A 23947-nucleotide genomic window follows, 5' to 3' on the forward strand; every position below is an offset into this window, starting at 1 on the left:
ACCGAGCGAGGACCGGAGCGTCGGCCCAACAGCAAGAGAGCTGGACGCAGCGGCGGAGCTGCCTGCTCGGCTGCGGGAACTGCGCCGCCGCGACGCGCATGCGCACGGCCGCCGCCACCGCCGCCGCCGCCACCGCCGTCGCCTGCTTGGCTCGCAGCCGCCCGGCGCGGGCAAGGGTGATGGGCCTACTGGGTGCAGCCCTCCGCGTGGCCAGGCTGCCCAGCCTCGTTCAACCCGCTTGTCCGGTTCAGAGGACACCCACGCAGGAGGAAGCAGACGTTAGCTCAAAATGTTTGGACCTGAGTTTGGAGTAGAGCCCCTGAGTCGATCCTAATTGGACGCTAGGGGACCGTAGGTTAGGCGCCCCGGGCACTGGGTGCCCTGTCAGAATGGGAAGAGTAATAACCCCACAGTCATTGCACCCCACAGACTCTGGACCGAGGAAAACATACGCTCATGTGTGCGGCCGGAGAGTGGTAACAGCCAACGCAAGGCACGTCGAACTACAGATCCCACAATACAACGGGGAAAGAACGTGCTTCTCCTAGACCTGAAACCCGACTCCTGCAGGGGACGACGCAACGAGGCACGCTGGGATTTGTAGTCGGCTGGTCCACGTTGAGCCGGAACTTAACACCCACCCCCCCAACCCTGTGCCACTTCTTAAAGCCCAAACATCCGATTCCACGTCAATAGAAGGCACTCGGATTGCACGTTTTAGAACTTTTTCACCTATAGGCATATGCTAGCAAAACTTACGGGCTTCGTAGCCTTTGACAGACATTTAGACAACATTTATTGAGTTTCTGTAAGTGTCAGGACCTAACCACCAGGACGCTACATTCACCCGACTTCACAGAATTTAAATTTTTATTGTGCTACTTTATTCTGGAGCTCATAAATGAAGCACGTCTTCGGCAAAGAAATGGAGGTAAAAGGGAAGGGTGCAACTTGATTACAGTAAGAAATTGCAAATCCTTTGTATGTTACTTATTGATTTAGTTTGTCATCCACCGAGTCCAGTTAATGTTGCCTGCTGGAAAATTGCCTGGTCTTGTTGGTTTGATTTTGTAGAAATAATCATAATTGCAATAAGTTAATGAATACAACTATCATGTCGTGTCCAGAAAACAGCATTTCAGGGCACTCCCCGCCATCCGCATTCTCTCCACCCCATCTTCTTAGATGTTGCGAGAGCTGGCGGCTGGGGAGTGGATATAGATGTCCCATTTAGGGCTGAGGACTGCTGCTTATTCTCGCCGGGTTTTTTGGTTTTTGGTTTTTGGAGACAGGATTTCTCTGTGGTGTATTGCTGGCCGTCCTGGAACTCGCTCTGTAGGCCAGGCTGGCCTCGAACTCAGAGATCCGCCTGCCTCTGCCTCCAGAGTGGGCATTAAAGGCATGCATTGGGATTAAAGGCATGTGCCACCGTTTTGTAATTAATGGAATCCACCTCTAGATGGAGACTGTCCTTAAGAATTAATCTAGTGGAATAGGGACTTGGCTAGGGGACCTCCCCTAGGAAGATGGGTTCATATTGTAATTTTCCTTCCCAGAATTCCCACCACCAGTGCATTGTCTAGAAGCCAGCATGAAGTATTCACCTGGGTCTGTCTGTTCAGGTCTGCCTGAAGACTTTTTTTTTCTTTCTGCCTTTTTCTTTAAGATTCTAGCCAGAGCCTAAGTTATGCTTTTAAACTCCCTAACTAAAAGCTTCCTTGCTCCTTCTCCAAAGTTTCCCTTCCTGTCATGTGGCTCCAGGTACCATGCCTGCTGGTCTGCTCTGTTCTCTTCCTCCTGGCATTTCATGGTTTACAGCTCGCCAGCCTTAGAGTTTTCCTTGTTCTTGAGTTTCTGCTTGTGTCCATTTTTAAATTCTTTTATTAATGAGACTAAGAACCCCAGGAAGGGACCTCAAATCCTCAGTATCCTATGATGGCTTTGCTGGAACTACCCAAGATTTCTTTCCTGCCTTTTTTAATTTTTAATTTTTTTTTTTAACAGGATTTCTTTGTGTAACAGCCCTGGCTATTTTGGAACTCACTCTGTAGACCAGGCTGGCTTCAAACTCACAGAGATTCGCCTGCCTCTGCCTTCCAAGTGCTGGGATTAAAGGCATGTGCCACCACACACAACTAATTCCTCATTTAAAAAGACTTACTTTTATTTGTGTTTATGTGTGTGTGCACCTGTATAAGTTTATGTGCACCACGTGTGTGAGAGGACCCAAGAAAACCAGAGGGTTTGGATCTCCTGGAACTGGAGTTACAGGTGACTGGTGAGCCATCTCACATAGATTCTGGGAACCTAAATTCAGGCCTCCACAAGAGCAGTATGTGCTTTTATTTATTTTGTTGTTGTTGTTGTTTTGTTTGTTTGTCTTTCGAGACAGGGTTTCTCCATGTAGCTTTGGTGCCTGTCCTGGAACTCTCTCTGTAGACCAGACTGGCCTCAAACTCACAGAGATCCTCCTGCCTCTGCCTCCTGAGTGCTGGGATTAAAGGCTTGCATTACCACCGCCCGTAGTAAGTGCTTTTTTTTTTTTTTTGGTTTTTCGAGACTGGGTTTCTCTGTGTAGCTTTGAGCCTTTTCCTGGAACTCACTTTGGAGACCAGGCTGGCCTCGAACTCACAGAGATCCACCTGCTTCTGCCTCCCGAGTGCTGGGATTAAAGGTGAGCGCCACCACCGCCTGGTTCGCAATAAGTGCTTTTAATGGCCAAACCATTTCTCTAGCTCCCTGCTTCTTAATTCTTTAATCCTCCACCCTTGGACAGCATCACTTTGACCAGTGATGAGTCTCTGAATTAACTGCTGTCCACTGCAGAAGACTTCTCTGACTAGGTAAGGTTGAGAGCAGCGCTAATCTCTGGGTATAAACAAATACTTAAAAGGCAGTTTAACAACGTGTCCATCTAGTAAAACAAGTCATGGGTTTCCTCCATAGGACCTATAACCTCCTGAGTCATGAACTTTGACAAGGTTTACTGTCTCAGACATGAATTCCTTCTTGTGGAGCAGATCTCAGAGCCAATCAGAAAGCAGTTGATTTTACCTATCACCTCCATGCCACTGTTACACCAGTGGACACGTCTTGCCTAAATCTTATGTTTTAGAACAGCCCTTTCCTATGGATGTTTTTATTTGTACACTAAGTTAACTACCTATAAAAAAAAAAACCAAAACTACCTTTATATTCAATGGAGGCCAAAAATTCAATAGTTTTCTTTGTTTTAAAAGTAGGCTCTAAAACGTAGATCTTCCAAGAAAATGTTTTCTTCCAGTTATCCCTTTAAAATCAGGTTTTAAATGAAAAAAAAAAAATGCTTTATAATTGTAGCTGGAGTTTTCCTGTCCTGATCTCCTGGTCCCAGATAAACATACAGAGGCTTCTATATTAATTATGAATGCTTGTCCAATAGCTTAGGCTTATTACTAACTAGCTCTTACATTTAAATTAACCCATTTTTACTAATCTATGTATTGCCACGTGGCTCATGGCTTTACCTGTCCTGTAGCATGTCTTGTTTCCTGAGCGGCTGGCTCGTGTCTCTGTGACTCTGCCCTTCGTCCCCCCAACATTTCAGTGTGGCTTTCCCGCCTAGCTTTATTCTGCCTTGCTATAGGCCAATCAGCTTTTTTATTAACCAATGAGAGTAATACATATTCCCAGCCTGCAGAAGGATTATTCCACAGCATATAACAGATGTGATTGGAATTATAAAGATCAGTTTTTCAAGTGAAGAATGATTTGAAATAATTTCAGAACTAGTCAATTTCATTGCAAGTGTTGAATGTTCAAGGTAGGCTGGCCAATTAACACAGATGTTTTCTACTCTTCTAACAAGTTAACGAAATAGTAAAGTTTAATAAAATAAATATTTGTGAAGAGAAATTGCGTACCTGCTTTATTAAAACGCTGTTTGCTTCACAGTGAGAGTTTCTGTTTCATTAAAGCACAATTAGAACTCACAGCAGCTGATTCATATTTCAGTTGGACTCCATTGTATCCAGTAGCCCTCATAACTGGTTTTTATTATCACAACATGTATTTACAGGGTTATAATTTCCCAAGGGCCAGAGTTACTAATCCAAGCTACTTAGTAACCAATGGACCTCTACCAAAAGTGGACCAAGATAGTTTCCCTATTTACAAGGTAGACTGGCTTGGACCATTAAATTAGACTAAACATAATCATTTTAGTTACTTTAAAGATTGCCTTTTATGAGCACCGTGTGACTAATTAGGCTCCTTGTCTTGTGTTCACTGATGATGATTTGTGATTCTCACTTGCCATATGGGTTGGCTATCATAGAGTTAAGCAGAGAGGTAGATAAATGTTGACAGAAGCCTAAGGGAACTTGACTATCATCTTGTAGGTTTCAACAGAAGCAAAAGGAGGAAGTGATTGGAGCTTTGGTAAATTCGGGATTGGGGGGAGACTGCCTTCAGTCTTTAGGATTCAGAAGTAAGTAATGAAAGGAAATTGATACGGTGATGAGCTGGGGATTATTTTATTTTATTTTTGAGACAAGCTCTCGTGTATCCCACAGTGGCTTTGTACTCTTGACCTTTCCGCTTCCACCATCTCAGTGTCAAGGCCAAGCCTGAACGGGGAGAGTTAAACTCACAAAAAGACCAACAGTGTAAAAGGGTTACTGATGTATTGGTCAAATCAAGTCTGGAGATGGTGTGGGTCTCCAGACTTGAAGCAACTACCTCAGGAACTTGTGGTGTGAGGCCCAGCAATTTGTTTTTACTAACTTCTAGGGGTACCTCTGTGGAACAGTGGAGTCCAGGAGTCGAGAGGTAGTTTGGATTTTTTCAAAATGCTTCAGAGCCGTCCCTTAAGATGATTTAAGCGGACGTCTACAATTTTATTATTTGTTTGTTTATTTGTTTGTTTGTTTGTTTGGGTTTTTGAGACAGGGTTTCTTTACACAGTCCTGGCTGTCCTGGAACTCACTGTGTAAAACAAACTGACCCAGAATTCACATAGACCCGCCTGCCTCTGCCTCTTGAGTGCTGGGATTAAAGGTGTACAGCACCACGTCCACTTTACAATATAATTTATGACGTGAGTTTGTTCCGGTGGTTCTCAATCTTCCTAATGCTGCGACCCTTTAGTACAGTTCCTTCTGTGGAAACATTATTTTGGTTGCTACTTCATAACTATAAATTTGCTACTGTTATGAATCGTAATGTAAATATTTGTGTTTTCCGATGGTCTTAGGCGACCCCTGTGAAAGGGTCGTTAGACGCCCTCCCTCCCCAAGGAGTAGGGACCCTCCGGTTGAGAACCGCCGGAAATAGTGTTAGATTTCCTACAGCTGCGTGGAAAGGAGATTGTAGATTGTATCGGATGGTTTCCCACATTCAGTCTTTCAAACTTAAGTTGCAACAGCGCTGAAAGCATCTTTCTACTGTGGTTAACTTCAGACACCAAAAGTTGTTGTTTTGAGACATTGTGGGTCTACAATTCAATCGCATTGACTTACATTCAAGCAGGAAAACGTTTCGGCAGGGCTCCCCTTCTTTGGGTGTTCTGGGTCAGCCAGCCTGGCAGGTGGCGGGTCTGGTGGGGCCCGGGAGCTCAGCGCTGCCCTCTGCCGAGCGTCAGGGAGATGACCGCGGTGCAGGGCCGCGCGGGGCCAGTGAGGGGAGCTGCAGGGCAGCTTTTCCAGGGAAAGCGGCCGGTCGTCCCCACTAGAAGCCGCTCTGCCTTTTGTTTGTTTTGCTACTGGAGGCCGCGGAGCGGCGAGTGCCTGCTGGATGCCACGCGCTGCCGGGTGTGGACTTGCGGGGCTGGCCCGCTCGGATCCCACTACCCTTGCCTGCCGGGCCCGCTCGAGTGCACGCGCCGCCGGGCTGCGATCGCCGCCAGTAAGTGGGGCTGGGGCCGGAGGGCTGCGCCGCCGCGACCTGTCGCTGGGTGTGGGGCGGTACCGGCTGACCCGAGCGAACTCACAGCCGGGAAGGCTAGGGACTGCGGCTTTCTCGGTAGACCCCGCGGTCCTGTGGGTCTCACCCCTTTGCCGAGAAAACTCCCGACCCCAGGGCTCCTGATGGGTGTGTTTACCTTTCAGTCTGAAGAAGCGGAGCATCCTAGCCGACTTGAAACCTCTGGCGGGTCCGGGGGATCCGGATGGGGATGCGGGTGGGTCGGTGCTGACGACTTGGGCTTACCATTTGCCTAACTAGGCCCTTGGCAGCCCCACAGGGGTCTGAGCAAGAATACTCAATACTTAACTCGCAACCATTTTCCTCCAGATTTCCTTCTACTCTGGTTTCTTTCTTACCACTCCGACCAGATGTTTGGAGGAAGATACTGAAAGATTTTCTTTTCTTTTTTTTTCAGAACGACCATTTGTTTTGTGATGTTAACCTTTTAAAAGTTTGACGCTAGCATTTATGGCTTGTACAAGAGGTAAAATTAATGTGTCTTTCTGCAGAGGCGTGTATTCATCTCCACTTATTACTTACTAAAGAGTAGCTTTCGCTAAGGCTGAGGACGTTCTACCCTGTATGTTGCACACCGGACCGGATTTCTGAGCTATTGACAGTTTTTGTTTTATAATTTTGACCCCAGCACTCTCTGTAGTAAGAGGAGTTTAATAGTTAGCAGTTTTCACCCGTTTCCTGGTGAGTTGGGGCTTCAGGGTGTGTCCCAATAATGAATGGTGCCCTTGCATCATATAAAATTGAAAAGAGCTTTCAATTAGTGTAGTTAGCATACACATTATTTGAAATATCTGTGTCTTGACTCTATGCATAACTATGACGGGGTTAATGTATGCATAAGTATGCACATCTGAAATAGTTTCTGAACAAAGCACTGTAATTCAGTAGATCCTTTAAGTCCTTCCCAGGGACCTAGGACTGTGGAACACTGGGAAGTCAGAGTAGAACTGAGGACAGTGCTGGGAGTTTGGGGTTTTTCCATATAGAGTTTCTCTGTGTTGTTCTGGCTGTCCTGGAACTCGCTGGTTGGCTGGCCTCGAACTCAGAGATCCACCTGGCTCTGTCTCCCTAGTGCTGGCATTAAAAGCATGTGCCACCAGCACCCGGGCTGTGCCAGGAGTTTTTTTATTTCGAATGACATCCTGGGTCAGCCCCTGCCTCTAAGGTTCAACCTTACAGTGGCCCCGAACACTTCCTGCTTTTTCCTTTCTACTTTGCCTTTCCCTTTCTTCAGAGTCACCCTGGTAAGTGGGTGGGAAGAAGGGCAGCCTCAGCTGTCCATGAGACCAGCCGGTTTCTGATCATGGAGGAGTATGCTGTAGGGTCCAGGGAGCCTGCCTGAGTAGGCAGGCTCCTGCCAAGGGAACTGAGCGGTTTATACTAGTCACAAAGGAATCACTTTTCCTACTGAAGTTTCTTCCCTATCTGCCGCGGTAATTGTTAGCAGGATGAGGAGTTGGCCGTTTGGAGTTTTACTTGCTGACTGTTGAATGCCAGCAAAGCCTTTTCATGATTTCACTGTTCTGTTCCCCTTCCCCGTAGCTTTTTAAGGTCCCTAACAAAGCTGAGGATTGTTTCGATTTCCAAGCACTTGGATATCTTTAACCATCTTCCCCTCATCCTTTGTATCCGTGAGTCATCAAGACCTTTGAAATGTGTTTCCTACAGATCCTTCCCTCTACATCTAATCTAATCCTTGCCCTTCCCTTCCTGTAGCTTGTAGCACTGACACCACCTTGTAGCTAGCGTTCCATGCCTGTTAGTAAGCCCTCATCCAATGTTTGCCCAGGGAGCGAATGAATGAGAAGCTTCCTTTCCTGTTCTCCTCCTCATTCTGTTACCCTTGGCCATCAAGTTTTTCACGTGATCACTTTGTTATATTTCTCCCGGCCAAGCGGCCTTTAGTTGTCTCTGTCACTTATCTCAATTCTACGCTAGTCCATCTGGTTTTTCAAGGCCTTTCCTAAGGGGCCTCATCCTTCATATCTAATTTCTTGGTGCTTGATGTTTTACGGTGGGGGCCGGACACCCAAGTGTCACCATCGTATTACTCTCTTTAGAACCTCTCTCTATCCACACTCTCCTGTGCAAATAGTACCCATCCCTGGGGGATGATATTGTTTTGTGTGTTTGTAAATATGCTCGTGTGTGTATGTGTGCAGGTGCATGTATATATAGATGTGTATGTCCAGAGGTCAACATTGGCTGTCTGATGTGGGATGGCCTTCTGTATCTGTGAATATGTGTTGCTCTTATTGGTTGATGAATAAAGCTGCTTTGGCCTATGGCAAGGCAGGATAGAGCCAGGTGGGAAATCCAAGCAGAGATATAGAGGAAGAAGGGTGGAGTCTGGGAGACACCCTCTAGCTGCCCAAGGAACAATACGTCAGCAAACCGGTAATGTCACGGCCACATGGCAATACTTAGATTAATAGAAATGAGTTAATTTAAATGTAAGAACTAGCTAATAATAAGCCTGAGCCATTGACTAAACATTTATGATTAATATTAAGCCTCTGAACGGTTACTTGGAACCAGCGGGCAGGAGAGAAACTTCTGGTTACAGCTGTCTTCCTCAGTCACTGTCTTATGTCTAGAAGCAGAGGATCTCACTGGTCCGGTTAGATTACAAGCGTGCACCTCTGTGCCTGGTTTTGGCTTGTGTGTGGGTGCTGGGGATTGAACGTGGGTCTTCATGCTTGCACAGCCAATACTTTATCAACTCCCAAGTCCTGTGGGTTCTATCTATTTTAATTACTCATTTCTCCTTTGTTCATTAGCCTGTCATAAGATGTCTCTCTAATTGGTCTAGGTATTTTAAGTCTCTTAGACCTAGAGCCTTATTTTATGCATGGCAATATGTCTGTGGTTTCAGAGTCAGGCAAAATTACGGTCGGGCTCGACTCTCCTTTTCAGTCACATGGCTATGTTGGATTCTTCCAGGATCACTCTCCTCCTCCAGCCAGTTGTAGTGTGAAGACGGTCTACAGTGCCTGCTCAGGAGTGGCCGACCAAGTTCTGCCTGTCCCTTCACAGTGACGGGCAGAGTCCTAAACAGGTGGCATACCTCTGGTAGATTTGTAGTAGACATTTCATAGTTGAGCCTAGAGGAGGGCCAGGCTAACCATGCGGTGGATCTTACACTTACTAAAAATGCTGCTGGAGCTTATATTATTCCTGGCTACAGTTCTGCTTCTGGGATCTGTTGCTATTTTTCCTTCTGAATCTTGCCAGGAACATTTCTGCCTTTAAAAAAAAAAAAATCAGCAACCTCTTCTACTTCATTTTGTGGGATCTTGTCAATTTAAAGATGTATTTATCTGCTTGTGGAAGATATATGATTATATATCTTTATCTATATTTATTTGTTTGCTTTGATGTTTGAGACAGAGGTTGTGGTGGTTTGAACAAAAATGCCCCCATAGTCTCCTAGGGACTGGCACCATTAGGAGGTGTGGTCTTGTTGTGTCACTGGGGGCGGGCTTTGAGGTTTCAGAAGCTCAAGCCAGGTTCGGTGTTGCTCTCTCTTCCTGCTGCCTGCCAATCTGCATGTGGAACTCTCAGCAACCTCTCCAGCACCGTGTCTACCCACGTGCTGTCATGCTTCCCACCATGACGTCAATAGACTAAAGCTATGAACTGTAAGCCAGCCCCAGTTAACTGTTTTCCTTTGTAAGAGCTGCTGTGGTCATGGTGTCTCTTCACAGCAGTAGAAACCCTAACTAAGACGCAGGCTTGCTCTGCAGCCCAGGGGGCCAGGTGAGCGCTCAGCCTCCCAAGCGTTGGGACTGAAACTGTGAGCCATCACCCTGGCTTTGACTGTGTGTATTCATGCAGGACTACTTACCCAGTGGTTTCTGGACAGAATTCTGGGAATGGTGTTCATGGTAGTTTCATCTCTTGCTGTGACAGAACACATTGACCAAAAGCAACTTAGGGGAGGAGGGTTTATTTTACCTTATGGGTTGCAGTCCATCATTGAGGGGAGTCAGGCAGGAACCACGGAGGAGCACTGCTTGCTGACTGGCTCACACACAGCTCATGCTCACCTAGCTTTCTAATGCAGCCCAGGACCACCTGCTGAGGGTATGGTGCCACCCACAGGGGGCTGTCCACCGCCCCCATATCAACAATCAAGACAATCCCCCATAGACCAATCTAGGCAATCCTTCAATTGAAGCTCCCTTCTCAGGTGACCCTTAGGCTGTGCCAAGGTGATGATGAAAACTAACAAGGACAGTGACCTTTCTGTATAAGCTGATGTGTAGGTTGAGAAACAGTATCTCACTTAACTGTTCATTCTTCATTAACATTCTTTGAAGGCCATGTCATTTTTTTACAATTGAATTTTATTTATGTTCTTATTTATTTATTTATTTTCGTGGTAGAGTCTCATTGTGTAGCCCTGGAACTTGCTATGTAGGCAGACTAGCTTTGAACTCAGAGATCTACCTGCTTCTGCCTCCTAAGTACGGAAATTAAAGGCATGCACCACCCCACCGGGCTCCATGGCATTCTTTTTTTAAAGACAGGATCTTTGTAGTTCAGGCTTGTCTCAAACTCAAGACAGTCCTGCCTTAGCCTCCTGAGTGCTGGCATTTCAGGTGTAAGACACCACACCTGGCCTGGGTGTGACATCCAGAAAAGGGCCTGGGACCTAGTGTATCAGACTCTGTCTGCGGACTTGAGAGTTGATAGATGGCGTGGTTAACTAAGAGGGTGTGCGGAGGTGTGTGCTGGATGAGTTACACACATTATTCTGAGATCAGTGTAACCATAACCTGACTTAGGTTAGTGTTTACCTTTGGACTACAGCTCTAACTTCCTTATGAAAATACACATGTTCTTGCCAGGTACAGTGGCTCACATCTGTAATTGCAGCACTCAGGAAGCTGAGGTCTGTAAATTGTTATGTTTGAGAACAACCTATATTACATAGTAAGTTCTAGGCCAGCCTGGGCTATAGAGTGAGATCCTATCTCTAACAAAACCCCCAACAACTTATTTTGTAAAAAGACTTACTATAAGTAGTTTTTTTTTTTAATGTAACGTTTATAGGCATAGCATAACGCAAGGTAAAGTACTACTAATATAGCAGCTGTAGAGCCCACAGTAAAATGTAGTGTTCACAAGCAGGAAAGATGGCTCAGCAGTTAGGAGCACTGGTTCCTTGAGCAGAGGACCTAGGTTCGATTCCCAGCACCCACATGGTAGTTCACAGTTATCCATAATTAAGTTCTAGGGGATCTAATACACTCTTCTGACCTTTGTGGGTGCCAGTCACGCACATAATATGCAGGTGAAACATTTATCCACATGAAGTAAATAAATCTAAAACTTAAAAAAATAATAAAAATGTAATTCTCCAGAAATAAGATGAAGGATTATAATATCCAATTACTTACTTGACTGTACCATCTCTAACTAAACAACAAAAATCTGATGTGCTTCAAAATGTGATACTTTTTTTAAAATGATTTATTTATTTTTATTTTGTGTACATTGGTGTTTTGCTGCATGTCTGTCTGTGTGAGGGTGTCCAATCCCCTGCAACTGGAGTTACAGACAGGTGTGAACTACCATATGGGTGCTGGGAATCGAACCCAGGTCCTCCGGAAGAGCAGCAGCTCTCTCTCCAGCCCCCAAATGTGAAACTTTTTAAGCTCTGATGTAACACCCACAATTGGACTTGTTTGATGTTCACGCCTGATTCTGTAATAATTGTAGTTGAAATGCAGACATAATAAAAATACTCTATGAAATTACCCTCTTAACTGTGCCTGTGAGCTTAAGTCTATGTTTAGAGTATATACAAATATCATGTGTATACAATATTCCAAAATAGCATGCTTCTTCATAGACTTGTAGTTCACAAAAATGATAGTTAATTCTTTTGTCTTCTTGGATTTTCTTTCTTTAAAAGTAAGTTTATTAGAGAATGATTTCAGATGAAACTGAAGGAAAGGAAAACAAGATCTTTCAAGATCTATCTACATGGTTTTCAAAATTACTGCACAGATTTTAGAAGGACCCTTACTTTTGTGCCCGAGTCCTGATATGGTTGACCCATTTTGCCAAAAAGGGGACTGTGAGGAATGGTGATGGGAGTAACTTATTGAAACAGGGAAATCACCTACAATCAGAATGACACTTTACGCATCTATAAAGTGCTCGTCAACACACCTTTTTGATGGCTATTCTGTGTCCCAGCTGGCTGCTAGATTCTAGAAGCTAGGAATGCAATTATAATTATGCTAAAACCTCTGTCCTCCTGGAGGTGGAGTCTGGGGTAACTATACCTTTATAAATGTGGCCTTGTGAAATGATTTCTACGGAGAGTGTTTCCATTTACATAGGGGTTTCCTGTTTGAGGTGTTAGGAAACTATGACCTGGGACCAGGTCCTGGCCTCTGCCTGCTTTTGTGAATAGTGTTGTAGTGGACTACAGCCATGCCATTTGCTTCTGTGATGCCTGTGACTGCTTCCCGCCTACAGTGGCAGAGATGTGTAAGCCCTTGGAACCTCAAGTATTGCTGGTTCTTCACAGAAAAAGTTTACTGATCCCTGCTCTATTTTTTTTTTCATATTAAGCTGCCATTTCATCCTTAATGCATTTTAGTGAAGCAGCGTAAACTGAGTTATAGCCATTCGTAAGTTAAACATGTTGTAATTCCAACTTGACAAGATTTAGACTCACCATGGGAACACACCACCCTGAATGTGGGTCGTACCATCCCAAGGCTGGAGTCCAGGCTAGATAAAAATGAGAAAAAGTGCTGAGCATTGGTGAATATTCATCTCTTCCTCCTTCCGACTGAGGATGCAATGTGACCAGCCGCTTCCTTCCACCGTGACTTTCCCACCATGATAGCTGCACCTTCACACTGAGTCTAAAGGAACTCTCCCTTCACAGCTTCTGGGGCATAGAAGAAGGAAGGCAGATGATTGATTTCCTCCTGTCACACAGTCAGTGCAATGGCTACAGACGTCTTTAATGCACTCCTTTGTTAGGGTGCAGGCAAAGCAAGTTCTCTGGAGGGAAGTGTCTCTCAGTGTCAAAGCTGCGATTCCTAACAGGACAAAGTCATTGTCCAAGAGTCAAAATGCGCAGAAGGTTTATGTGTGTACAGGTGGAGGAATTAGGTCCTGGGGGGGGGGGAGAAATACAAAAGACGTGTACTGTTTTTAGGCATCTTTATAAAAGAAATTCACAGTATTAAGTTACTCTCATAAAGTTCTTCACATTTGAACTAAGATCCAGAAAGTCATTAGAAACTTGTAAGGTCAAGTGCATTTCGGGAGGCCCATGTGAAGGGTCATTAGGGGCTTGCACACAAGCAGACTTACTATGGGGCAGTGGAAGCAACAGGAAGGACCTCCAAGGCCGAGGGCTGGGGAGCTCTTCCTGAGGGGCTGGAAAGTGTGAGTGGCTCTGGAGATCACAGCTAGAAACCCTCAGTTTGCCCATAAGTTTGTCTTTGTATATAATTGTGAAACTGCATCCGTGACCATCAAGGCTCCAAAATAAAGAATGGCCTCTAGTTGCACAGGTCCAGGCCTGTTTTCCAGGCTGTGAATGAGCATAGTCCCTGATAGGAGTGCCTGGTCCTGAACAGAGAGGGAAGGGAACTGGGGCAGGGCACAGGAAGGTTTTTGCCAATGTCACCTCGCTAGGAAAATGGTAACATTTATTTCAAGCATTTGCCAGAATGCTTTGAAAGAGAGCCGTTCCCTGTTTAGATAGAGCATTACCCAAATACAAAAGGCTCCCCAAACAGCATGGAGGGGCCTCCCTGTGGCTGGAGGCCTAAGAGGCCTGCAGCTCTAGCAACTCTATGCTGTTCACCCTTCTTCTGCTTTAGAACTTCAAAATGCTTCCAGAGAGCTCAAACGATTCACTGGTCTTTGTTTTGGCCATGAAGAAAGAGACACACTGTGAGTTTTCGGTACCCAAGGAGATACCAAAAATAAATAGTGCAGTCTAAACTTCAAATTTGGGCCAGCCTTCGAGAACCTGCTGTGTGCCGAAGTGTACATTGTGAAGGCACAGAGAACAGAGAGAGGTGTGGGCTGCATCCCTGCAGAGGACTGTCCCCTGGGTCACTCACCATGGGGCAGAGGCTGGAACAGATGTAGACAGACTGCTATGACATCGTGGGCAAGGATCTTTAGCTGTATCTGTTGGTGGGACAGGACAGGAGGTCTAAAATGGATGTGTGAGCTGACCTAGGAAAGAGGAGGCAATTCTTAACTTGGAGGTTTCCTGGCCAACTTGCTTTAGTCAGATACATTGTAACAAAGGCAGCAGTAACCGATGCAGTATCCGTCCTTATTGTGCAACAATGTGGATACACAAATACGGCGGCCCTCACAACTGCAGAAATTTTTTTTTTTTTTTTTTTTTTTTTTTTTTTTTTACCAAATTGTAAGGAACTCTACAGTGTGAAGCTGCCCTCTGCTTTTAGGCTGAAATCCCAGTGAATCATGGGTAAATGTGGAGAGGAGCAGGGAAACTTGAATCGGAAGTTGAGTTCCATACAGTTAAAGATACTAAGTAGTTTTGTGGTTACTTTTGGTTGTTTTAAAACAGGGTCTTATGTATCTCAGGCTAGTTTCAAACTCAGGTGGCCAAGGGTGACCTTGAACTTCAGTGCTTCCTGCTACCACTTTAGGAGTGCCAGGATTACAGGCATTCACCACCACGCTCAGTTTATGCAGTACTGGGGATTGAACCCACCATACAGGGATCTTAAAGGCCCAAGAGAAGTTGCATATAAAAATACTCCAGGGTGAAGAAGGGACACTTCTGTTTTGGCCAGCTAGTTTTCCAGGCATCTCTGAGTGATAGCAGAGTAAGTTCTAGACATTTCTTGTTGTAGCTTTATGTTGTATTTATGCCATGTGTTCTTTCAAAATGGAAACATGTGGTAGAGGGAAGCTCAAAGGGTTCGAACCTCAGGCAAGTAGATAATCGCCTCTTCTACGTGTCTCTGACTATAGCCTGTTCAGTCCTTATGACTGCTGTGTCTTAGGAATAACATGGCTCGCGTGCTGAAGGCTTGGTTCCCAGCTAGTGGATACAGTCATTGAGAACTTGTTGGATCCCGAGGGTTCTGACCTACCCAGTGGATTCATGATTTGACAACGTCATTGGATGGTGATGGGAACCTTCAGAAGTCAGTCCTAGTTGGAGGAAGTAGATCACTGAGGACATGTCCTCTAGGGCCCCCCCTGTGTCTCTTTCTACTTTCTGTTGGCCATGATCACAGCTTTGCTCTAATGCGCGTGTCTACCCTCTGGCTCAAAGGATACATGGCAGAGGATAATTATGAATACATCCAACATAAATCATAAACTTGAAACATTAAGAGATATTTTTGTGGGTTTGTTTGGGTGGTGCTTTTTGTTTTGTTTTGTTTATTTTTGTAACTTGAGTGTGTGTTTCCTAAGTGTGAGCTTTGGAGACAACATCATTTCACAGTGTTAAAGGTTGGTCCTGCCTGGTAGCACATCCCTTTGTCACAGTGTTCTGCTTTTCTACAGTCCAAAACCAGCAAAGCCAACCAACTGTGGTTGAAACTTTGGAAACAATGAACCAAAATCTATCATTTCTCCTTTTAAGTTGTTTGTGCCAAGTATTTTTAGACGGTGATGAAAAACTGACCCAATAATGGTGCTGCTGATGAAAGTCAGTTTGTTACCCTCCTGTCAATGGAGCCTTCACCTGCTGTCTGGAGTGCTTCTAGCTGTTCTTGATAGAATAGTGTGCCCAGCATCAAGGACATTTCATTAGGTCATGGAGCAAGAACTCAAAGGCAGATATGTTCAGGGAGTAGACAGCAGCCCTGTTAATGGCAAACAGGACTGAGCTCATGTCTTTTCTGTTCACCCTTAGCAGATGTTCTCATCTCTGCCATTGAGATCTCACAGTATAGCACAGCTTTATACAACCACACTCAAGACAAAAACTCAGGCCTCTTCTCTGTCACCGATCTTATTCCTACGTACAGCCCTCCTCTGCCCTCACCCACTCACTTCCCTTTTGATAGCATGTGCTGGGGCTGTTGTCCCATCTCCAAACAGTTTTTAGTAGGCTTAAATTAATGCTTAGGACTAGAGCAGGTGGCTTCTAGACCTGCATCTGCTAATCTGGGATAAAATCAAGGTCCTATAAGCTAAGGAAGATGAGTCATGTTGCTGTTGAGTGGGCCAGTGATGGCATCTGCCAGAGCACCCTTTCTCTTTCTTTGCATTGTCTATCAGCCACCCTGTTGTGTCCCAGAAGAACTGAGCGTCCAGTCTCTATTTGTGTAATGGGTAGCCATTCCAGCTTTGATCTGGAAGTTCCAACCCCCCACCGAGGCCACAAAAGTAATATCGGAACAATCCTGATCCCAGACATTTAACCTGAATATGCTTAGAATTGGTTTTTGCTTGGCTTCCCGCTTGGTGCTAATTTGAATAACACCATTTTATTCTTTCAGTATGGAAAATAATTAAGCATGGAGAAGGAAATGACTACCTGTGGTGAATGGTTCTGTTCTCAGGATCCATACATAATGCAACTAACCTTTTCTCTAATATCGTTTTTTGCATACTTGAGAAAATTTTATGGCTCCCCAACCTCCTTTGCCTCCAGCATTCTGTGCTCTCATTGAGGACCCTCACTGTGTTCTTTAATGTGTCTCTGTAAAGTTTGGCATCTAGACGTGAACAGCAGTTCAGCTTGGTTTGAGCCCAGCATTGCCACGATGCACAACCCAGTAGATACCATTCATGTTGGGTTTTATGTGAATGAAATGCTATGAAATCTCAAAGTATGTCAACTTGGTCTGAGTATTATGTTTCTAAATTAGGTTCCACTAATGTACTGTCTTGAGGGGGAAAGTGGAACTTTTAGAGCTATTTGCAATTGCCTAGTGAGCATGTCCAAAGGTTGTTTGGTTTTAGGGGTGGTTTTGTTGATTTTTGTTAGTGTGTTTGATAGTTAGTTTGCAGTTCAAGAAGGGTCCAGCCCAGGCCATGTGCAAGTAGACATATGCTGTACCACTGAGCTACATCCTTAGCTGAGACATATATTCTACATGCCAAACTGTGTCTGCTCCTGTTTCTCGTGAAGTCAGGCCGATCGCCTTTGTGTAGGCCTCTATCATACGTCACTCAACCGTGGCAGGGCCCCCCCTCACTGCCTTTGCTTTCCCCTCTCTAACAGCTCTTCAGTCTCTGGGGGAATCTTCCTCTTGTGTTTCTTGGCAAGACTCTGGAGGTTTCCTTCTGCAAGATAAAGACTAAACCTCCTGTACATACACAACCCCCTTCATAACTGGGCCCCACTCTGAGGTGGTCTTTCCTCCATTGCCCTTGCCTTCCATGCACCCTAGCCCTCCCTGGAGAGCTTTCAAAATGATCAAAGCTGGTTCCCACTCACTCTGCCTCTAAGGAGTCGGCCAGCAAAATTTGACTAAAATTATACCTGGTCAATTTGACATCAGTGAACGAAGAGGCACTAGACCGATCTGTCATGCAATCATTATGTAATTACTTGACATAACAGCATACAAAGCTGCTACCCTGACACAGTGTCAGTCAGATCTTGCCATAATAATTGATTTTTGTTTCTTGATAATAATGACAAATTGTAACAAGGAAGAACTGTTAGAGTAATTGTGTGTTGAGTGGCTCAGGGTATCTTAATTTCAGTGAAGTACTTCATTCATAAGTAGTTTTCTTAGTAATCCAGGAAAGTGTTGTTACAATTATCCAATTTAAGTGGATAAGGAAATAGTGGTGCATTAGCTATAAAGCAGAGGCTTTTGTTAATAATTGGTAGTATAAGGCCATTGCAAAAAGAAAAGCGGAGGTGCCCACACACCACTGTAATATAATCATTATTAAGCTTTAGTCAACACAATTCATCAAGGAGGTGGAAAGGCTTGAGAGGATTCAGAGGTGCGTGCCAGAGATAATTAAGGAATGGAAAATGGGTCCTATGAGGAAAGCTGTGCAGTTAAGGCTGCAGAAAGCCGAGCAACACATGATGACTGACTTTATGTGCATACACACTTTCATGACATGGTTTCTTCAGAACACTAAACATGTAGAGATCAACTTGAATAGCAGTGTGCCAGATTGGTTAGACAGGAAGAAAAATGCCTAATGAACCAGGAAATACCACCAGAAGTGCAGCCTGGTCATAGCAGTCCCCTAGTTTTAAAAAACAACTTACCGTTATCTAAAAAGCAGAGCAGATGGAACCAAAATCAACCAGTCAATCAATGTGTATTTATGGGGCCAGTAGAATGGCTCAGCAGGTAAAGGTGCTTGCAGCACAAGCCTGGTGGCCTGAGTTCGATCCCCAGAACCCATGTAAAGGTCCAGGAAAAGAACTGACCCCACAAAGTTGTTCTCTGACTGCCATACTCATGCCAAGCCATACCTGCCCATCCCCCGACACCATGCCCTTTCACATACATAACATGCACCAAGATACAAAATAATAATAAAAATTTAAAGATAAAGAATGTAGTTCATAGCCGGGCGGTAGTGGCGCACACCTTTAATCCCAGCACTCAGGAGGCAGAACCAGGTGGATCTCTGTGAGTTCGAGGCCAGCCTGGTCTACTGAGCGAGATCCAGGACAGGCACCAAAACTACACAGAGAAACCCTTCCTCAAAAAAAAAAAGAATGTAGTTCATTAGTTAGATGATTCTTGACAAATCAGAGTCCCAGTGAGTTGTTTTGTTGTGTGTTTGGTGAGTGGGTGGGTGGGTGGGTTGGTTGGTATCTCGAAGATGATTTATCACGGTGGTTTGGGAGTCTTAATGCACTACAGAAGCAGCTGTGGATGCCGTAGAAAGTATGCACACTACAAAATAGAGAGGGTGAAGGTGGAAAAGGAGGGATCAGACGCAGCACTGCTGCCATTTCTCGGCTGTGGCCAGATGCCCTTTGTGTCAGATGGAAGCAGGGCCTTGATGCCAATAGTCCACGCCATGATGATCACACGTGGATGAAAGAGGGAGTTCCGGGAAGGGCATGGTAAGCAAATCCGCATTTGTATGTTTTAAAGGAAGGTAAACTGTTCAGTGTGGTCTGTATTCTGTATGCCTTTTTAAAAGATCCCCTCTTTCTACTGTTTTGAGGAGAAGCTTTTAAACTTTCAAGCTGCAGTAATGTCAAGTTTACTGAAAAGCTGCAGGAGGAGTACATGGAAGCTCCTGTACCTACCTCTGCATGCTCAGACTAGTACAGCGAGCTACAGAGAGCTGGCCGCCTTCAGCAATGGAAGTTTGTTTCTCTCAGCTCTGGGGGTCGGGAAGTCTTAAGACTAAGGCTGTACTGGATTTCTGTAGGTGAGATCCTTCTTCCTAATTTGTAGATTGCATGCAAATGACTTCCACGTGGCAGGGGTGGGGCAAAGGAGACAAGACACTAATCCTGTCGTACCCTTGGGACCTCATTTTTAACCCAATTGCCTCTTTTTAGGCTTAATTTCCAAATGCAGTCACCTTGGGAGTTAGAACTTCTCCTTACAAATGGAAATGGGGTGGGGATACAATTTAGAACATAGCACACCCTTTATTCTGATTTTCTCTGTTAACGTTTTATCCTATTTGGCCCAGACCTGCACATATGCATGCATACACACAGAATACTGATGGTGCTCAACTTCACAGTGGTTCAGTCACAGAGTTCCAGCTTTAGGGTGGTGCCCAAAGTGATATGCATTCCATAGAAACTGTACTTGGAATTCTTGGTTTTGATCTTGTCCCAGCCTTGTGTTATGTGGTACAATACTTTCTTGATGTTGAATAGTGACAGCAAGCCACAGCTCCCAGGCAGCCATTCCGTCAGAGGGTGAACAGCTGATCTCTACAGAGGGTGTTGCTGGCATCATATTGTGTTTTGTGTTTACGTCCCATCATGTCTACAAAAAGTGCACATCTGTGTGTATAGAAGATATTTAATACTTGATGATAAAGTAGCCCAGCTGTGTTTTGAGCATGTGGAAGGTAGACAAAGCTAAGGGATGGCATTTGGAAGGTTAGGTATTAGGAATATCAGATGCATTTTCAACTCACATTATTTTCAACTTACAGTGGCTTTATCAGGACATAATCCCATATGAAGCTGTAATCACATCCATTATTGTCCTTTATCTCTAGATCTTTCTGTGTATTTTCCAACAATAACGTAAGTGCTATCACTGAGCCACAGCATACTCATCAACTTCAATAAATTTATGACAGATACAATATTTATCTAATTTGCTTCCATTTATCTGGTTGCTTCCCTTGACTGAAAAAATGTCTTTTTATATAGCATTTTCTTCTTTTTCAGAGTAGAATCCAGTCAACACCTATGTTGATAAACATGGGCAGCTGAGGAGATACGGCTCAGTGAGTAAAGCGTTTGCTGTGCAAACATGAAGACTTACTGAGTTTGGATCCTTAGCACCAGTATAAAAAGCCGGGGTGTACAGCTGTACTCCCAGTGCTTGGAAAGGGGGCGATGCAGAGAAAGTGGATCTTGGGGTCTCACGGTTTAGCCAGTGTAGCAAAACATTGAGCTCCAGGCTTAGTGAAAGACCCTGTCCCAATAAACCAAGGTGGAGAGCAGTAAAGGAAGACAGCCAGAATTGACCTCTGGTCATCGTGTGTGCATGTGCAGGTGAGTGCCCCTGTGCCCACATGTATGCACCACACACACACACACACACACACACACACACACACACACACAGATGCACACACATACACAAAGGTATCTGAGGTCCTCCAGAACAGAATGCTGGAATTATGCCTTTAGATTCCCCACTTTCCCCCCTGACCCCAAGTTTAAACCCTTATGCTTTCATTGCTGTGCCTCGTGTTGCTAGCATTCCCGTTTCCCATACAGCACATCTAGCTTTCCTTCGTGACTCAGTTTATTTGCTTTTCTTATTGCCTCCTGAGCCCGGTTGGAACTGACCCATCTGAAAGCCAAGCCAAGTAACCCTACTCCATATTCCCTGCAAGCACCCGGCACCCTGGGCCTACCTGAAATACCACCCCCCTCATTCCTTACCATGGCTAAGCTCTTTGAAAGAAGGGCCTGTATTTATGCATATTTATTAATATGTATGTGCTTTATGAATATTTATCAACCCACAGTGGAATACATCACTGTGAAGGATAGCACAAAGAAGTTGTAGGGAATCAGATCCTGAAGAACAAGAAGAAACCAAATGCCCGTCTGGGGGAAGGAATGAGCCGAGTGTGAGTGGGCTGAGCTGGACCCCTATATTCTCTTGCAGTTGTATGATAGGGAGTAGGAAGTCAGGATTGCCAGTCTATTCCCCAAGGAGTCTCAAGTCATGCACGTTGACAAGAACATAGTCTAGGTTTCTTTTTTTATTGTTGTTTCTTAGTGTTGAGCTTATCATAGACACAGAAAATTTACAAACGATAGTAAAGTACTTGTATCTGCACCTGGCATCTCCATCTTAGGTAACTATGGAGCCGTGGTCAAGACTAGAGAATTACTGTAGGTATAATAATGTTACTGGCTAACTGTAGGCTCCGGTTCATTTCTTCAAGTCTCCATGGCTGTCCTTTCCTGAGGATCTTATTTTGGATCCTGTGTTGAATTTAGCTGTCATAGCTCCTTAATTGCCTCTAACCTTACAGTTTCTCTGTCTGCTCTTTCTTGTCTTTTATGATCTGGACTCTTGAATCCTACTGGCCAGTTGATTGTAGAATATACTGTATTCCTCATTTGGGGGGTCTGTGTGCTGTTTCCTTGTGATTAAGCTGACTGAGATTCTGCTTTTGTTGGTGGGGGGAGAGGTTGAGACAAGGTTTCTCTATATAACAACCCTGGCTGTTCTGGAACTCATTCTGTAGACCAGGCTGCCTCCTGAGTGCTGGGATTAAAGATGTGCACCATCCTGTCTTGCTGAGAGTCTGCATTTTTAAGAGAATACTGTAGACTACATTTTGTTTTTGTTTTTGTTTTTGTTTTTTGAGACAGGGTTTCTCCATGTAGTTTGGGTGCCTATCCTATATCTCGCTCCGTAGACCAGGCTGGCCTCAAACTCACAGCAATTCACCTGGCTCTGCCTCCCAAGTGCTGGGATTAAAGGCATACGCCACCACTGCCCGGCTGTAGACTACATTTTAAAGCACACTGACTGGTGATGTGCCTTTCTCCGTGTATTACATCTAGATTTTATTAATCACATCTCATCCAGGATGTTGAACTTACCATTGACACAAGGATGTTTGGGAGTTTTGTTTTGTTTTGAGATACAGTCTCAGTTTTGTTGTTGTTGTTGTTGTTGTTGTTTTGTTTTGTTTTGTTTTTGTTTTTGTTTTTTGGTTGTTTTTTTTTTTCCAGACAGGGTTTCTCTGTGTAGCTTTGCGCCTTTCCTGGAACTCACTTTGTAGACCAGGCTGGCCTCGAACTCACAGAGATCCGCCTGGCTCTGCCTCCCGAGTGCTGGGATTAAAGGCACACGCCACCACCGCCCGGCCTGAGATACAGTCTCATTGTGTAGCTCTGGCTGGCTTGGAACTCCCTTTTTACACCAAGATGGACTTAAACTCACAAGAGATCTGCCTCATTCTTACTCAAGTGTGCTACTACCAGCAGCTAGGGAAGCATTTTTGGTTTGGTTTTTGGGTTTTTTTTTTGGGGGGGGGGGTTGTTGTTGTTGTTTTGGGTTTGTTGTTGTTGTTGTTTAGTTTTGTTTTCTGGATTTCTTTTTGTAAAGTTATCTCCTCCCTGGTAGTTAACCAGTATATTTTGAGATTATACAAATGTTTCACCCACCCATTGCTTTCTTCGTGGATCAATGAGCCTCGCCTGCTGCAAGTCTTACCATGGTATTTACTTAGTAGGACATTTCTCCTTGCCCCTTTCATTGTACATTTATTGATTGGAATTCTTTTGGAAGGAGAAGCTGCATAGACAGGACTTAAATGCAGAAAGTCACGTCCTTCCGTCGTCTTTTACCGTTAGAATCCTCAGATTACTAGTTTAGCAGTCACAGTATACCCTTATCATTTTTATTAAGTGTTTCTGTTATGAGTGTTTGCCTGAGAACATCATAGTCACCTGGATTACAAAGCTTCTTTGTTATAGGCAGACGGAGTGACTCTCAATTATATGTTTTTAAAAAAATCAATGACTTACTATTTTTAAAAAAACCTACAACAATAAGAGCACGGAAGCTGCTATGTATCTCCTATATCGGCCTTGAGGGAGTCATTCTTTGTTCAGCTTCCAATCATCTAAGAGAAAAATATAGAACTGTTGATGCTTAGCTACAAATAGTTCATGAGACACATGTCGGGTTTCTTTCTGCCACGGTGTGATATTGGCTTCCTCGCCTTTGTGGGTTTAATCTGCTGACTGTAGCTCAAGTGCAGAGAATGCATTTAGCATGGGTGCTCTTAGTTCAGCGGTCCTCATACACCATAGTCTTGTAGTTTTCCCAGAGAAGCACTGAATTGGACCTAGTTCATTTCATCTGTTTCCAAGCATGCTGTCTCTAGTTTTATGAAGACGTTTATTTGTATTTGAAAGAGAATATGTAGGCCATATTCTGTGACTCCAGAGCATAACCACTCTTGGCTATACAATGTCAGAATCAGTTCTGCTATTATGAATAGAGATAACCAGCAAGTGTAAATGTGCTTTGTCCCAATAAAACTTTATTTAAATGAATGAATGGCAGTCTAGTGACTACAGTTCACTGGCCATTATTTTAGATTACAGAAATACACAAAACCAAAATGTTCATTAACATCTATCCTAATCCTCCATGCTTTTCTACAGGCAGAAGACTGACCTTCGAAAATATGTATTTGGGAGATAATCACGTTCTATTGAATACCTTGTGCTGGTGCTGCCATCGAAAAATCTGGTTACAGTCTGGGGAGGCCTGCTGCTACTGCAGGACTGAACCCCCTCGGCCCTGAGATGAGTGTCCCAACAGAGCAG

General features: G+C 44.5%; 1 protein-coding gene across 1 annotated transcript; it reads left to right on the forward strand.

The window, feature by feature from the left end:
• The first annotated feature begins 142 nt into the window (after positions 1-142).
• On the forward strand, positions 143-23925 carry LOC131915212 (uncharacterized). The gene is made up of 2 exons (XM_059268264.1): positions 143-931; positions 23783-23925. Exon 2 carries the CDS (start codon positions 23806-23808, stop codon positions 23923-23925), a length of 120 nt encoding a protein of 39 aa, XP_059124247.1. The 5' UTR covers positions 143-931; positions 23783-23805.
• The last annotated feature ends 22 nt before the right edge of the window (positions 23926-23947 follow it).

Source organism: Peromyscus eremicus, chromosome 7, assembly GCF_949786415.1.
Source record: "Peromyscus eremicus chromosome 7, PerEre_H2_v1, whole genome shotgun sequence".
Taxonomy (NCBI): domain Eukaryota; kingdom Metazoa; phylum Chordata; class Mammalia; order Rodentia; family Cricetidae; genus Peromyscus; species Peromyscus eremicus.

Excerpts from the sequence above, each read along its gene's own strand:
- LOC131915212 (XM_059268264.1), top strand. The coding sequence starts at position 23,806 with ATGTATTTGGGAGATAATCACGTTCTATTGAATACCTTGTGCTGGTGC.